At 55.5% G+C, this 17,752-nt stretch overlaps 4 protein-coding genes across 4 annotated transcripts; 1 reads left to right on the top strand and 3 right to left on the bottom strand.

The window, feature by feature from the left end:
- Positions 1-7,880: 7,880 nt before the first annotated feature.
- L226DRAFT_569440 (uncharacterized protein) lies at positions 7,881-8,416 on the top strand (the record flags this gene model as incomplete). Its single annotated transcript, XM_067684301.1, has 5 exons — positions 7,881-7,913; positions 7,966-8,034; positions 8,089-8,211; positions 8,264-8,301; positions 8,359-8,416. The coding sequence occupies 5 exons, from the start codon at positions 7,881-7,883 to the stop codon at positions 8,414-8,416; spliced, it is 321 nt and encodes a 106-aa protein (XP_067537822.1).
- A 1,055-nt stretch (positions 8,417-9,471) lies between these two features.
- On the bottom strand, positions 9,472-11,455 carry L226DRAFT_363285 (uncharacterized protein). Its single transcript, XM_067674242.1, has 2 exons — positions 11,322-11,455; positions 9,472-11,267 (listed from the first exon to the last, which is right to left on the bottom strand). Exon 2 carries the CDS (start codon positions 11,183-11,185, stop codon positions 9,557-9,559), a length of 1,629 nt encoding a protein of 542 aa, XP_067537821.1. The 5' UTR covers positions 11,186-11,267; positions 11,322-11,455; the 3' UTR covers positions 9,472-9,556.
- Positions 11,456-13,672: 2,217 nt separating this feature from the next.
- On the bottom strand, positions 13,673-14,892 carry L226DRAFT_544684 (WD40 repeat-like protein; the record flags this gene model as incomplete). Its single annotated transcript, XM_067682289.1, has 2 exons — positions 13,673-14,164; positions 14,221-14,892. The coding sequence occupies 2 exons, from the start codon at positions 14,890-14,892 to the stop codon at positions 13,673-13,675; spliced, it is 1,164 nt and encodes a 387-aa protein (XP_067537820.1).
- Positions 14,893-15,726: 834 nt separating this feature from the next.
- On the bottom strand, positions 15,727-17,661 carry L226DRAFT_533256 (uncharacterized protein). Its single transcript, XM_067680415.1, has one exon. The coding sequence runs from the start codon at positions 17,185-17,187 to the stop codon at positions 16,141-16,143; it is 1,047 nt and encodes a 348-aa protein (XP_067537819.1). The 5' UTR covers positions 17,188-17,661; the 3' UTR covers positions 15,727-16,140.
- Between the last annotated feature and the right edge of the window lie 91 nt (positions 17,662-17,752).

Genomic DNA, 17,752 nt, shown 5'->3' with positions numbered 1-17,752 from the left:
CTGCTACATATGTATATGTACAAGTCCCATTCCACATGATGTCTGCATTCACGAAAACGTATGTAAATGTAACTCCGGAAATACAAACATCCGACTGTACCCACCTCCGCTCTAACACTTCAAAACACGCCCCCTCAGCTCCCGTCTTGCTTCTACCAAACCTCGCCGTACGACAACAGGCTTCCCAGTCACTACAGATTGCAACCGCCCTGTCTGCCTTCGCTCCTAAAATACTCCCCGTCCCACCTCCCGCCCTCAACCAAAATTGACACATGCCCCACAGGCGCTTCCAAATTGTCGGTTCCAGGCTTCCCCCCGCTTGCCGTACCACAACGCCGGGCATCCCCCCGCTTGCCGTACCACATTGCCGGGCTTCCCCCCGTTCGCGTAGCCGCGCGTCCTAAACTCTATCGTGCGTCCAACGATCTCGGCCACTTCCCTCGCATCCCCTCAGCCTCCACCATATTTACTCCATCCCCGTCGTCTGTCTTAAACATGAAACAACTCACGAACGCCCCCCCATCTTACCGCCTCACACGCATTCCACTGCAATCAACACCGATACGACATCCCACCCCTTCCATCACCATACTAACCTCGTAACTGCGTTCTCCCGCCTCCCACCTCCGCCAGCAACTACATACACCTCCAGACTCGTCCGTCAAACCGATCTCAACATGGCCTGCAATCCCGAAACAACCAGAAGATCCCTTTCGCCTATTGTAAGTCTCTTCCCATTAACTCACCTTACCCTAGCAGCCAATCCGTCTCTAACCCCGTACTCATTCGCTCACACACTACACCTTCCACCTCACATGCAGATCGCCAGTCCTTTGTCCTCATCGCATGCCCCTTCGAATCGACTCCTCTCTCGATGGTCTGCAGACCCCAAACCGTGCTCGTTCTGCTCTGCACGCGGAATACAGGTAACGTCCATACCATTCTGCACGTTCACCTATTGAACCCAACATCATACAGTGCAACCCTATCGACGGCATACGATGCCGATACTGCGTACTCAATGGCTACCCCTGCAACATTGGTCCTCCTTCCGCTTCGATCAACGAACCCTTCATCCGATCGTCGACCCACCTTATCCCGTCGAACCCAGGCAACGTCTCCTCCGACAGCCGTCTCCCTCCTCCCAAAGCTTGCCTCCCAAGCGTAGGTCTATATTCATCCATATAACACATCACTAATCTACCTCGCTTTTGCCACCAGACCGGATCTTACATCCGGACTCACGCTAACTTGCCCCCTACACAACACAACGCTACCTTGCCGTATATCTCTACTACAACCCGTTCTCTTTTAGCTCCATCCGCTCGTACATGGTCACTCCGACCTACACCAACCACTACCGATCCCCAACCTGAGGATCTTCAAACTACTCCCGCTCACACTCCTCGCCGCCCACTGCCCCCGATCCTACCAACCTGCTATACCGGTCAGCAAATCAACTCATCCACTGCTCATTTCCGTTGCAACGACACCGCCGCACCAAGCACGACCACTCTTCCAGCTCTCTACCCGCTTGGAACGAACTCCACGACGCACGACCTTCAACCCAATGCTCATGACCGCCTTCCCGCAATTACTCCAAACTTCACACAAAACCACCCTCTCTCGTCCCCTGACTCCGAACATCAAAGCCAACTCTACGTTCCCTACGCCCACGACGTCTCTCCGACGCACAACCCGTACCTTCCTTTTCGCAACTACCCTTCCGTTCGTGGACAATCTCCCTTTCGATACGAATACCCTTCACCAGTTCCTCCTTCTCCTCCACCATACGTCCCTCCTCAAAGCCCTATTCACCCCCCCCTTCGCCCGAACCCCCATGCCACCCTTCCGTCCGACACACAGTTCTCGGCTGCAACCCGATCTCATTCTTGCAACTCTCCCAAACCCGCGTCCGAAGCAAACCTTTGTATGAACTCCTAACTCTCATCCTTTCCTTCCGCTCACAACCTCGAACTTTCCCACCCAGCCTCCTTTCGACCCAGTTCGAACCTTCCCAGCTCATCCCGCCCATCACTTCAAACCCAGTCTTCCCTCACGCTCACATCAACAGGCTGGTACCTCCCTACGCATCACGATTCTGTTACATCATCCACGGCCCCTGTAGATCCTTTCGGACGGTGTACGTCCGCGTCAACCCCACAAGACTCTTCCTCGAACGTACTCCATCTTTTTCCTTTCTACGTGCTGCCTTTGCTGACCGTCTTCCAATAACCTAAACCTGCTCCTACTTTTGCCGTCTGAAAACATGGCCCTGCCCATTCCAACGCCCTTAACTTAGTGGATCACACCGCAAACACTCGCTCGTTCTGACGCCCCTTCTTCGACCACCAGTACGTGCCTCACCTTCCTCCGTTTTCTACCTGTCTGGCGTCCACTGCTAACGCCCTGCCTTACCATATACGACAACCATTGTACGCAGACTCATACGAAACCATACATTCCGACCACCCACGTACGTTTCTCAATTACCTGCAGATCATGATCACTAACCTCTGACACTGAGTACACTCCGCCGTAACAGACTACGTCGATTACGCAATGGAACAGTGGCCGTACTGTCGCATTCCGAGACCCACCGGAACGACGAACGTACGTCGTATACTGCATTCCGAACTAACGAACTTCACGATCCTCGACTTTACCAGAACTACGGACGCGTCCCAAGCTATACATACTGTACGAAGCCCGGATGTCAAAATCGTCCAACCCTGAAGAACCGCTGGCGTCATGTAAGCATTCCATGTTGTTCACATCACCCCAAACCCTCCTCCTTCTACGCGCACTAAACCAACTACTACTTTTCATTGATCCAGGGCCCCTGTGGACGTGCCACATTATGTAACGGATGCGGCCAACAATGGAGAAAGGCATTGTTGATGCTCGCCGTGCAGTGGGGCTATCCTGAAGACGCTCTGTACCAATCTACCCTCTGATTAACATCTTACCCGCACTCCATCGACACCCTCTCAATGACCTAATCCTTCTTCCATACTACCTTGCGTGCACCAATGCAACGCACTCCTTGTATCCCCCTAGTAAATAAACAAATCCTTTTTTGCACTCAAACTCAGCATCACGACTCATCTCCGCCACCGAAATCGCTTTTTGTGAGCTCTATCACCTATCCTTCGACTATCCTTCCACTATGCGACGGTTCCAGCCCTTCAAACCAAACTATGGTTGCCACCAGCCCATCCCTGACATGGTCCGTGCGCACCCGTGGGAACTTCTGCCCGACCGCAAGCCTGCTCCACCACACATATCACCCCTACTTTATACCTCATTTTCTCCCATACATACCCACTCGCCACGCATAAATACATCGACAACCACACTGCAACTGCAGCCCTTACCTCTAATCGTGCCCCTTCAACGCAACCGCGCTCCACGACGCTCTTATAACACCGCACATCAACCTTCACCTCGTACTCGAACCACAACTGTCACGTCCATAGCCTCTCTGTACCACACTCATTAAACTCACACATCGACTACATGATGCCACTAACTTCCCAACTGACATCAGATTCCCCGACCCAATCCCCCGTAACACCCAACCTATACCTCCTCTTCACGACAACACGATCGAAGCAACCGACCTCTTCTGACCTCCTGACACCAATCTTCGTGCCCACAACATCCCCGAAAAACATAATAGATGAGCTATTCCATACATCACAATCAGCTCCACGCCTCCTTTTCCGTTAGCTGATAAAAGCTATTAAAATAGAAAACTCGCTCTCAATTCAGAAACACCACAACCTTCACTCCCACCACATACGCAATCCCTCAGCGAAACCCCACGCTAACCTACTCGACCGACACCCTACAAACTCCAGCTACGACTCCCGACCAAAGGTGCAACGTCTTTCCGATCGTCACCCCACTTGCTTAACAACTGAAGCGCACCATCCCCATTCACACGTCCATATAGTCCCACACTTTCAACCTTCCACTATCGTAAACCCACCACAACCCCTATTCCCGCTACTAAACCTGACCTGTTCCCCTACTGACGTACTCACCCTAGACTATCGACTTCGAACCTCATCTGCGATTCGCACGAAGCTAGGGTCATTTCGTCGTTAATCACAGGTGAGTATCGCTTATAAACCTTCTCTGAAGCATCTCCTCATATTCGCCCTTCCCAGAAACCCATGCAATCGTCTCTACAACTCTCTCAAAAAGTGCCGACAACGACGACTACACCGACGGTCCGGCTGCTGAATCACACTCGCGCGCACTATCACCTGTCTTGAAGAGCCCACCGTCGTCTTTGAACACATCATAACTCCCCATATCAGATCCTAGCTGCCGCTTTCGATCCGAATCAAGCCCGTATACGATTACCTAATCGCCGTCGATTCATAACCCAAACACCCATTCCACGTAACACACTCTTTGCTCCATCTCCGTTAACCCCACCCACGGCAAAACCCACATCGTCCTCCAGATTATCGTTCTTATCTGTGCGCCCAACCTGTCCCACGTACCGTCCGATACATGCCCTGCAACATCTCCAACTCTACCCTTGACACAGATCATCGGCCTAGACAGAAGTCCGGAACATATCACTGTACGTGCTCTAGTACCATCGAATCGTATCTAAACCCGTACTTGCAAACCCAAACCAGTTCTGAACAAGAAACCAGATTGTGAACATGAAACCAGATCGTGAACATGTACACACCTCCCACCACCCCGCCGATTCCGGACCCCAAAGAACATGCTCGACCACAAACACGTCACCTACCGAATCTTTCCAAACTACGTTCGTTCACACTCTCTGCCAACCGCTTCCCAATCAACACTATCGCACCGCTCTGTCCATCACTCACTGACAAACCCATAGACAAGACGGGACCGTGACCCAAGCCTCACAAGCCCAACCGGCCCTCGTTTGGCGACACTCGCCCGACTTAACGCGGGACTACAACAAGTACGCCACGACCACCACAACACGTATCGACAACAAACTCCGCCTTCCATTAACTCGAACGAACTTTCCGCGACTGTATCGGAACTATCGCCCCGGACGAATGTCACGACCATTGCACCCGACCATGAACGAGCAAAAAACGAGTACGAGTCGAAACTAACGACCACGCTGACCCAGATCACCGCCCTCAAACGAGATCTCTTTCAGATACACGTCCGAGACCAGAAGTGAATCGATCGGAAAAACCGCGTACGCACTATTGAACAAGACCTCGTCCAGCTTCCACCGGTGCGTTGAAACTGAATGCAGCCAATGAACAAAGACTACTAACAGCAATCCGCTCATATCCATTCGTACAACTCGTCTATATTCTCCGCGAAAGAAGAACCCAACAGGCTACCACAACGACGCGCACCCAAAACAAGCATTCCACACCCACAAAAGCGACATGAACTACACTACAAAGCATCGCGATCTACACAACGCCCGCGCATGAACTCGAACCGTAAGCCTCTCGTCTACCTCTGCGCTACTTGTTACGGGTATTAACACCATCCCGAATCGACTCTCTTACTCTTTACGAACTGCATCCGAACATACACACTGTAACGACGGAGCTTTCAAACTTATCGCCGCGGAACGACAAGCTAACGTCGGACGAGGATAACGACATCGCATCGACTTCCTAACCCGAAACGCACCTGACAGACTCAGCCGACCGCCGCAACCGAATCGCGCACGCGCTCATATACAAACCCGCCATCCTCTGCTCAAATATCTCGACCCGACACCTCCGAATCTCGCTCTTCCTACAAAGGCGCACGCGACCACCACATCGATAACTCCTCTCAGTCTCCTCCACGCCTTCACGAGCGACGTCTCACCAACTGTCACGAATATCAGAAAAACGCCCCCTATCCGCAAAACCGCCACGGCGAAACAGATTACCCTCACACCCAATAGTTCCTCGAACCGCTCGCCAAACTTCACACCGTTGACACCGAACCATGAACTTGTTTCGGCTTCAACATATCAAAAGTCTCCAACCAGCACGAGATCGCAGCCTGGCGATCACCCGATCCTCCCGTCGTTCCCGAGGTAGTCCGCTGCTACTACTACAGCCCGTCCCCAACCATCGAACATATACTGTTCGAACCCGAGCTCGCCGCCCTCGCTCCTTGAACAGAATCAAATCAACAACCTCCACAAGAAGACCAGCTAAACCGTCACCACGCACTCTCCACAATGCCTCGACTGAGGTCAACTCTCGCCTTTACATCTCCGCTCTGTACATTCACGCTAACACGATCCTGTACCCATACGCACAAATCGAACATACACGACCGCCTACCACATTCAAAACGTCCGTTCAAGCGTCCGCAACCGGACGCCGTCCCCGACTCTCCAACAGAACACAACACAAACACGTCGAACACCATCACAGTATTCACTAACAACCCCCCGCCGACGTCAAAACTGCAACCCAAAGACATCATCCACAAACTGCAGACGCACGCGAACAACGTCACCCAGGTGCATACGTACGTAAATCCCACCAACCAGACCACCCAACTGAGACTAGACACAGATTTGCTGTCACGAAACCGACGCAGCAACTCACAGAGTCGCAACCTTCCCCCCCTTTCCCATCCCGCACCCTTTCCCCCTCGACAAATCTGGCCTCTATACCAGCCTTCACGACCACAGCACCACCAACAAGCTTTGGCTTCCTCGCCTTATCCATGAACTCAACCACAAAGCGCGACTCGACTAAGTTCTGCGTACGCTCCTTCCCCCACCGCCCCTTCTCAATCTCACTTCACACCCACCAGAGCAGCACCGCTTCATCTTGTCGCGCTTGCTCTTCCTCGGCTCCGGATTCTCCACATGCAAATGCCGCGCGACCACATACCCCGCATCTCCGCCAAAAGACAGCCTCCAAATCTATTCAACCCTTCACGCCTAACCCGCCCGACAGCTCTCCATCACGCTCACAAATCGTGCACGCAAATCGTCCACCCCTCACCTTTGTTCGCAAGCTTCTCGTACTGGCATCTTGCATACAACGCCGAACCCACGCCTCACCCATAAGACTCCTTCTACTCACGCCCCCCATACTCCCCGTCAGCTAATCCACATCCCCGTCGAACTCTTCGACTATCCCTCCGATACCAGTCCTCACAACGTTGCCTCCGACCACAGAACGATGACCTACATTCACAACCAGACTCTCACAGAGTCACTACGACCGCCGAAGCGTGCTACGGCCCCAACCCGACCTTCCCGAACATAATCCACCATTCTCCCACATCCTACACCATCACGTCCATCACAACCTACACTTCGCATTCCCCCGATTCCTTCGTCTCGACCTGTACATCAAACCATAACCCCTCGTACGTCAACTAGCTAACCGCACCCTCCGAATTACAAACCTCGCCTCACCTGCGAACTCGTCACTTCTAGCGACCGTCTCCTCTGCTTTCCCCACAGCACCGCCAACACAACATCCCTTCCACCGCGTTAACCGCTCGTACGTATTCCTCCCCGCCATCACGAGCAACAACCGCGCTGAGACCGCTATCGACCTCACGCCCTACACCCGACATAGTCATCGTCCGCTAACCGATCCCGCAGGTGAAATCTACCTATGCCACTAAAACCTGAACCACAACAGCCAGATACTAACCCCCCACAGCTGCGTACACTGACCCACGACAGCTGAAGCAATATACGAACACACGACACCTCAATACCAACTCACGACGACGAACACGACGACGGACACGACCCCTCCAAAGCCCATGACGCAACTTTACGAAAAAGACCACGTCACGTGACCGCGCAGATGCGCGATTGGCGCCTCGACGCGCCTCTTCCATTGCTCAACGTCTACCCACAAGCTCGCTCCCTCACGATGCCCCACAACAAAACAAAACGCTTCCTCAATGTCCGTTTCCACTACCCCTCGCTTCTCACGCTATTCAACATATCTCGCCTAGGTACTCGGCGCTATCACCGCACACTCCAAAAACCGCCGGCCCTCGCTGAAATGGTCCCACCTCACCACCGTACGTAACCCTACTCACAAACTCGACCCTGTACTCACACCATGCACGTTTCAGACATTTCAGACCAAATTCAATTGCACCGTCAAACACGTCACGCAAAACAAATACAAGCTAATCCCCCCGCCACCTGGCGATCCCAACTGGCCGTTCCCTCAACGCACTCTACACATCTATAAGGTTCGTCTTCAACCTCGCCTCGATCCCCAACCCACCAAGAAACACCGCCTAGCCAGATAATGGCACTTATACCCCTCAAGATGTGTCACGGTACGTACCATACCCGTCACTCTCCCACATCTCCCTCCAACTCCCCACCGCCTCCAGCCTCCGACGCCTCTTCCATAACGTATTCGGCTGGGGTCCCGACACGTTCAAGAAGTAGCGTATCTCTTCACTCGCTAGACACAAGTCCATCTGCCGTATCTCGTACGTAACTCGACCTATCGCCTTCCGGTTTTCGCCCTCCTCCCGCTCCTCCTCTCATACGCTCTCCCCACTCCTTTCTTGACACGCTTCCCCCGCTCTACGCGCGCCACGCTCTCTGATCCTTCTGCTTACACGCAACCCCCGCTCTTCTCTCGCCACTCACGTCGCTTGCAACACGATACCCTACTACATACTCGTACTATTCTCTTGTTCGCTTCCTATACCACCCCCTTGTAATATATCTCGCCGCACCGTGAATCTCAATAAAACACCTGCTGTACAAGACCCAGACTGCCCAACGACCCACGCACACATACAACACCACTCGCGGCCAGGTCTGCCCGGAGGGGCGCTGCCTTATACATGGTGTACGTTGGCATTATTTCGGTCGTTTCCCGCATTTTACGGGGGACGACCTTACGAGGTGCCTTACATCTCAATCATGTCCGTAGAATTCCATAGAAGGACTCCAGGAATCAATGAAGATCACTTCTATTGATTAAGTATGTATTGCATTCGGCAGATAAACGAGATGGATAGAATCATATGGTGAGCGAAGTCACTTTCAGTACTACGTGCGCCTATCGCAGGAGAGGCCGCATGGAACGACACGAAGGGCTCGCAATATCAAGCACGCAAGCTCAAGCACTGCGCAACCAACGTACGTGAACATGACCAAAGGCCATGCATATCATCATTGTCATTGCGAAGCCATGGATATCGCGGATCCGCGGACTCGGAGGACGATAGCAACAATAGCAACAGCCTAAAGCGAGCTCGAGAGCCATACATGCGTAGTACCTACAAGTAATCATACATCCCACCACCGCAACTCGTACAAATGCCCAGTCTGCCGCAGTCCGGAACGAAATGGGGATCCGGCAGCTTGCACCACCATCTGCGCACCCAACATCAGAAGTACACATCACGAGTGTCGAGCGAAGTAACAAATACACAGCGTCCGCATCGTCGTTCGAGAGTCGACATCCAGAAGGTCACGACTCACAAGGACGACATGGACAATCCCACAATTGACGAGATCACCGTCGTCTACGGCGACCCTCACAAATTCCTGACGCCGGCCGGCGATCCGCCCCTAGATCGGGGAGTCTCTCGAGACCTCCGAAAGCGCACGAGAGAGCTGTGACAGACGGAGCTCAGCCCGGCCGCCTGGGAGCGGCGCTGACGGCAGGGGGCGCAGGACGGGTACAGGGGGCGCAGGCGGAAGCGGGACGGAGTCCCAGTGTGCATCGTCAAGCGACGTCGGCGTGCGTGGAAGTGCAGCTCTTGGTTGACGGGCGCGACCTCCAGGCGTGCGAGGCGTGTGCGGTGTATGGGGCTCCCGAGCGGTGCCAGGTGTGCGCGGCTGCTGAGCTCCAGGCGTACGAGGGCGCTCTGCACCGGGTGTACGAGGACGCTCAGTGCCGGGACTCGGGGTGCGTGGCCGTTCGGTCCCAGGAGTGCGAGGCCGTTCGGTCCCAGGAGTACGAGGCCGTTCGGTCCCAGAGGTACGAGGGCGTTCCATACCAGGAGTGCGGGGACGCTCAATGGCGGGGGTGCGGGGCTGCTGCTCAATGCCAGAAGTACGCGGGGTAGGGGGCACAGGCAATGCCCTCGAAGTGCGCGGGGTAGGCGGTAAAGGCAAGGGACCCCTCGAAGTACGCGGGGTGCGCGGCTCACTACCATTCACAACGCGAGAACGGCGCGCGGCAGTGGGCGTACGAGGCGTCTGTGGAAGGCCGATGGGAGTGCGCGGCACTTGCGGAGCGGGCACAGAATAGCCCATGTCTTGCGTTGGGTCGAAGATTGGGTTTGCCGGAGCGCGACGGACGCTGGCGCTGCGAGACTTACGACGACCTCCCGGGCTCTTAGGTGCGCCCACGCTCTCTGAACGGGACTTGCGCGATGCCATGCTCGACTTGCGGCGGATCATCATGGTCGCGGCGGACTTACGGAAGGGATCGATGCTGTCCCCGCGCGAGCGGCGCTTCTTCGCGATGGCATTGAAGACGCTCTTCTTGCTTGGGCTGATAACCTCTGTGTCGAGGTCGCGCGAGTTTCTGGACGATGCACGAGAAGATTGACGCGAGAGGGATGCCATGGATTCACGGCGTGGCGGCGGGGGAATGAATTCATCGTCCAGCTGTGCGCGCCAGTTCGCGGGAGGCTCGATGGGAGTGACGAGGGGTACCACAGGGAAGCCAGGAGAGCGCATGCCGTTGTCAAAGCCTTGCTCGACTATGACGTCGCTGGCGTACGAGCTGTTTGAGTTGATGCGCATGTTAGGTGCGCCGCTCCGCCTTGGACGAGGGACAGCAACTGCCTGAGGTACTGGGGCGATCATCTGCTCCAGAGACGGGCGCGGCCTATCCGCCAAAGAGAGACGGGGAGCCTCAAATGGATCTTCGGGCACCATAGGCATGTTGGAGATCTTGAGCTTTTCCACAGACGGGCGAGGAGTGTGTGTCGGGGTGCTGAATGCGCCTGACTTCGCGCGTGCTGCGGCAAAGTCTGCAAGGGTGGCATTGGAGTCGATGCTACCTGCGTCACTGGTCCGGCTGCCTGCCTCGAGCTTGCCCTCGTCGAAAGACTCTTTGGGCCCGTTCTCGAGGCGCGTCCCGATCCAGGTTGCATCGCTACCGGTGCGTGCTAGTGGCGGGGGAACGGCTACATTCGCGAACCTCGCGCTTTTCAGGTTACGCCTATTGCGGCGACGGTAGACCATGAAGATGACCACGATGACGAGGATGAGTCCGACTGCTCCGCTCACCGCAGATGCGATGATAATGGCTTTGCGGTACTGTGCGCTATGGGAACTTGTTTGAACAATAGGATACGATAGTTACAAACCTAGTACGTACTTCTTGCTGTCGAACGCAACGACGGCATTGCCATTGTTCCTGTCGTTGCCGGCAATACCACTCGCAGTGGGAGCGAGAGTACTAGTTACGGAGGGTTGAGGACCGAGCGATGCATTGGGCGTAGCACTTGCGGGACCGCGTCCTCTCAATGAAAAGCGAGGGGGTACTAACTGGATACCACTCACCCCGGCAAGTCCGCAATTCCCGTCGTCTGCGCCGAACCCGCGTTAGGGTCAGCATCTCCCACTCCCGAGTTTGGGTCGGTCGGAGCTCCAGCGTTAGGATCACTTGCACCAGCGTTTGGGTCTGTAGCACCGGCATTTGGGTCTGCCGCACCTGCGTTGGGGTCTGTAGCACCTGCGTTGGGGTCGGAGGGATTCGCAGCTGACGCGTTGGGATCCGTAGGGTTCGTGGCATTAGGATCCGAGCCAGGCGGGTTTGTAGAGGAGGGCTCCGAGGCAGAGCCGATATCCAAAGGAGGGGAAGTGGTGTCGGACATTGAGGTCGAGAGTCGTCAGAAAGCAAGAATCAAAGCAAAACTAGGGAAATGAACGTCTGAAACCGGGAAGCCCGTAAAACGAAGAATGCGACTGCCCGACCGTCCGACTGTCCGTGAAGAAGAAAGATAAAGAGAGTCCGTACGTGAATGAATAGTGTAAGGGCTTCGCTCTCGAGCGACGGGAGGGTTCAACCGTTGAACCGTCCTTCCTACGAGCACTCCGGAACGTTGACGAAGCCGCGCTGCGGGCGCAAAGAACGAACGGGGGACAGACCGTAGTACACGAGTCCGAGACCAGCCCGAGAGGCGTAGCGGGCTCACCAGGAGCAGGGAAGAAACGAAGGAAAGGAAGCCAGCCTGGGGGCCCCCGGAGCCAGACGATGGACGACCTCGTCAAAGGTGCGTGAGGCGGGAGCGTCGAGAGCGCCATTTCAATCATGTCGCGCTGCGCGCACTGTGCCCGGGCCCACTCCATCATTCGGCCGGACGGTCGATGATGCATTCGAGCGAAGCGGATCACAGCCATCTCTAACAATCCAAGATGGGTGATACCGTTCTGCGCTTGGTTGGCCGGGGACTGGCGACACGACATCGGGTATCTATTCTGAACAGTGATCGTGGGGTGGCTGTGGTCGACTTGCCAGCATCTCGTCCGTCGAGGAGCCTCTCGAGTGTGATAAGAAAGCAATGTGCAGGGAATTTGACGGGCCATCATCGAGGCGGTGAACACGGGCTCGGTCCGGACTGAAGTCGCGGGTTGGCACGGTATCGCGAGCGGGGTGACGCGGAGAGCATGATATTGTATTTGACTGTAGACAGAGTTGGTGGAGGTAAGACACAGAGAGCGTAAGCGCCGCGAAAGCCTCACTCTGATGGACCCACAACTGCAAACACCTTCGAGAGGCACGACGTTCCGAGCTCTTGGTCCTCTTAAACCAATCACACTAAACGCACCTGTACCGCGCATACTCCGTACCTTCCCGTAGTGCCACGATATTCGGACTCGTCAACCAACAAAAAAACTTGAAGGATTCATCTTGACTTCATGCTGATTTGCGCACTGACAGCGCCCTCGGGCTGAAGCGGAGGACGTAGTCAAGAGCATGCGCGACGGGGGAGGTCGATTGTGGGCAAGGATGACGGGAAGCTGCTCGAGCTGCTCTCATATACCCCAGCCCAGATAGAGTTTGACATACAAAGAAGCTGCGCTATCATAGCCGAAATCGGAAGAGACAAGACAACCCAGACCAAGTCCCGAATATGACGGTCGAACAGCTGGTTTCCAGTCTTGTCCTTCCAGCTAGTGGTGGTAGTGCACAACCGTCTCAAGCTTGTCAGATGCGATAGCATTCTTGTGGACGGAGGCGATCCCCTGCTGATACATGCATGCATATCCGGACCGTATCCTTGTCCACTGTATGTAGTGCTATCGACTACTCTGTCCCTCCGAGAACGTACACCGCACAAGTACAGTACGCAGCCCTTCCAACTAGTACACAGCTCTTCTACACCCAGGCCCCGACGCAGACAGGAGCAATATTACATCTTCTACAACAGTATTCCTCGTCCTGGTAATTCTCGCCTGCGGTGACTAGGGAGGAAGAGTGATGGTACACCGTAGAAGGCCGCAATAAGTAGCAAATTAAACCCGATCGTACCTACCTTGTAACTATCCAGACCGTCTAGTCTCGTAACATGGTGCAACGCGTGAGCGGAGGGGTATTGCGGAGCAGCGGCATCGACCCTGAGCAGAACACGTGAGGAAGCCGAGTCAGATCGATAGTCTTCGGAGGATGTCTAACAACCACGACGACTCACCTGGCCTGCTAGCAACATACCACCGCCCCCCCCCCTACCGGATCATGCAGCTTGAAGTCTCGAGCAAGCTGCGCTGCTTCGGCTCCTTGAACTTGCCCCAGACGTCCCACACCTTCAGCTGAGACTCCTCAGGAACAGCTAGGACGATTCGTTGGCCGTTCGGGCTCAGCACGCTCCCGGCAATGTTCTTCTTAGCCGCCGAGACCGTCGTCACATGGCGCATCAAAGGGAACTGGTGGACGACAATTGAGTTGGCAATGCGGGACTGGAGAGGCTCTGCATGATGGAGTGAAGGGACCTCGGTGAGCTTTCCAGGACCATGGGTCGAGAGCAGCTCGTTGATATGAGGCGAAAAGTGGAGGGAAGTGACCTGAGCGTCCAGCTCAAGCTTGGTGGGACGCTCCGGGTTGCGGGTGGACGAGTCGCCGTCGTTCGACATGTCCCAGACGCGGATGGTGCCACTCCCGTCCGGTGCGGAGTCTCCGGACACGAGGTACTTTCCAAACCACGGGCACCATGCAAGGGCCTAGGTACAGACAGGCATGAATGAACGCACGGTGGAAGGACGAAGGAGGAACGCACCGTGATCGCGCCGACGTGTTGCATCTTGCGACGGCGTTGCACCATTTCACCGACCTCGAGCGGGGTCTTGAACTTCCGGATGTCCCACACTAGGATGAGACCGTTCTGGTCGCCGCTGGAAATCAGGTTGCCGTCGCGGCTCCAAGCCAGTGCAGTCACCCGCCCCTGGTGGCGGGTGACCTTCTTCGCCTGCTCCTTCATCTTGGCCGAGTCGTTTGTACGCGTGTCGTAGTGCCGGAGCGTCCCTTTCTCGTCTCCGATCGTCAGGAGGGCTGCGTTGAACATCATGGCGCTCGGACCCTTCATCTTCCACTGCTGAACCACCTTCTTCGCAGCGAGGTCCCACAGCTGTACATGCCCGCTCGAAGTGGCGAGAATCATCGTGTTCGGCTGGTCCTTCCCGGCGCACTGTACGAGCCGCAAGTTGCCCATACTGTCGTTGAGCTTCGTGAGCTGCTGCGCCATCCCCTCCGTTTCGGTCATCGTCTTGTGGTACACACGGTTCCCACGGCCAAAGACAAGGGCATTGGACAGCGACCACCCGATTGGCGAACCGGCCGTGGCTTCAGTGGCGTCAACCGTGGTCGGAACCGAGTAGTCAATGGAATTCACAGGTTTTACGTTGTGGAAGGCGGAATGCTCCTTGAACGTGGGGAACTCGCCCGGGCCCATGGAATCGCGCTTGCGTCGAAGGTCGCTGCTCGAGGCGCTCCGCATAAGCGCGTGCATAGGGCCCTCGTCATCGACCGAGGTCATCGAGGACGCGCGAGACATCGGTGTAGAGCTTATGAAAGACGATGAAGGGCCAATTCGTTGCCTACGAGGGCTGGTACGGTCCAGCCTCGCGGCATCCTCGAGGAATGAAGTGCCCATGGAAGAGGGTACTCTCGACGGGCCTGCCGATGGCTGCAGCGCGTCCGCAGTCAGCAGGAAGTGCTTACGACGCGTCATACAAGCTCCTCACCGTTACCATTGAAGCGTCAGTGCCAATTGATTGGGTCGAAAGCCGTCTCAGCCTCTTGTGTTCGCCATCGTCGATCGACTCGATGGACCTTGTCCGTTTTCTTCCGGTAAAATCAGGTTCGCGGGTGCACGAGCACATAGTAGGTGGTTTGCTCACCTAAAGAATGGGCTGTTCCTCATCGACATTATGTCTGTGACAGAGGGTAGTCGTTGTAAAGACAAAGAGAGGGAGAAGGGAAGACGGAGGTTGTGGTATTCACTCCGTAACCTGTTTTGGGTTCGAGATTTAGGCGCGTGCTTCATGTGATCGCGCAACACGGCAATCGCCGACCATCACGCTCTGCATTTGGCAAGTGGTGCCCGCTACACTCAAGAACTGCATAGTAGTACTCAGTACAGCCGTTTTCATATCGATAGGCCCTTCCAAAAATAATGTGCTGATTGTCGGTTGTGGCGGACTCTGGCGGTCCACGAAACTGACGCCGCGGAGAATGATGGGCAGCCATCGCGTAGGCTCGCCAGCGAGCGGAACTGACATTTCGTGATCCGCACTATCCATATAAATTATTCGAAAAGGGGCTATCGATATGAAAACGGCTGTAAGTACTGGCAATTGAACGCATTTACTTGGATACTAATCACTCAGTTATCAAGTGTGTTTCTTCTGTGCTAGGTGTGAGCTCAAGTTCAAGAGTCTGATAACACCAGGCCATGACGGCAGGTACCGCTCGACATTCGATGCGAGGCCTGGGTTACTCTTACTCGTTCGAACAATTGACAGAGATAGCAAAACGAAGTCGGGAAAAAAGTGTGGCACGTCCATATTCAACTAAGCGCAACACACAACTACGGGGGTATACTACGAATATAGCGACACGCAACGGCACGCCGTCACGAATGAAAAAAGCATACTCCAAAGCACCTCTACAACCATGCAACGCATATGCCTCCACCCGCTCAGAACGCCGCGCCAAGAACCAACGCGATCGCACCAACGGCAACACCAGCGATGCCAGTGTTAGCGAGGATGCTACGAGAGGCACCGCTGTCCGACGCCTGGCCAACAATACCACCCGAGAGACCGGCGGCAGCCGCAACGGCGCCACTGAGGAAGGTAGAGCCGCAGGTCTTCTGGACGGCCTGGTAAAGGTCGGACTGGCCTGCAAGGAGGGCAGACTGAGCGAGACCGGGCGCGTAGGGGGTGGACGACTCGAAGCTGATGTAGGAGGTGATCACGCTGCGCGTGCACGACTGGCACAACTTGTCCGAGGAAAGGTCGGGCTGGAGCATGAGGAAGAGGATGTTGTTGGATGCGAACGTGGTCGCGTTCGGGGCAATGGCAGCGACCGCCTGAGCGTCCGCACGGCGGGAGAGCGCGGAGGACGCCGCGGCGATGGGGATGGAGATGTACTTCGCCACAGTTGAGAGCACGCTCGTCGACTGAGACGTGGTGTTCGCAATATCGGTGAGGCAGTAGTTGTTGCTCTCGTCCTTCGCGCAAAGCGCGTTCTTGAGAGGTGTGAGAGCGTAGAGAACGTCGTAAGTGCGGATGACGTCCTGGTTTGCGTTCGTCGTGAGCTCGTCATTGCACGCCTCGTAGAAGTCTGCGAGAGCAGAGCGAATCGTCGAATCCGAGCATGAGCTCGCGGAGCACAAGGCGGCCAGCGAAGACTTCACGCCGGTAGCGGAAACGGACGAGGACGCGGTGGAGTTGAGGCTGGGCGAATACGCGCTAGTCGCGGTAATGACGGAGGAGGTGCAGCTCGCGAGGCTGGTATCAGAGTTGAACTTGTTGAGGTAGGTCGTGCAGCTGGTGCTGATCCCCGAGGGAATGAGCGAGGCCTGAGCAGAGAGGTCAGTATACGTTCTGCAACAGGATCTGAGATGTCGAAATCGCATGCAGACGCAAGTAGCGAATATCAAGGACCGATCAGAAGCAGTCACGCTCAGCTCACCAACAGTAGAGCATGTGCAGTGAAGCCTCCGCCCGGAGGCTGCATGCATGCTAGTCAACTGAAAACGCAATGCGCATATATGCCAAGTAGCATCGGGGTCTGTCGGTCAGTTGTTGCGAGACTCCAGGTAACCGCACGACGTGGGTCACCTCAGCTCAGCGTGTAGAGGAACGGGGGTGGACGCAACCGGACAATTGCGACACACTCGGCGACCGCATACATACATGCTGTCCTGGCCAGAAACTGCATATACGCGGTTGTCCGCTGCGTTGTTCCTCCAGCCCAGCTTGGTTGGCACATTACTGTCCCAACAACCTCCCGATCGCCTCCACATCCCCGTCGCCTCGCACTGTTAAGGTTGGCCAATGCTGCCTCGTCCGCGTCCAACTGATTACCCCATCATAATAAAGCCGCTACTCACCGACTGGGCCAAGGCGACAGATGCGAAGAGCGTGGCTGCGGCAATAGTCTTCATGGCGAAGAGAGTAGGATACGCAAGGAGCGGACGAGTTCTTTAATGTCGACGACGACGGCAGGAGAAAAGAAGGGGGGCGGGGAGGTCAACGCCGTTCGGGACCTTGTGGGGAACTTGTTCAGCGTCGCCAAGACAACAT

This window comes from Lentinus tigrinus (assembly GCF_003813185.1).
Source record: "Lentinus tigrinus ALCF2SS1-7 unplaced genomic scaffold L226scaffold_7, whole genome shotgun sequence".
NCBI classification, from domain to species: domain Eukaryota; kingdom Fungi; phylum Basidiomycota; class Agaricomycetes; order Polyporales; family Polyporaceae; genus Lentinus; species Lentinus tigrinus.
Note: the sequence above shows the minus strand (reverse complement) of the source record. Positions and strands in the feature narration are given on the sequence as shown.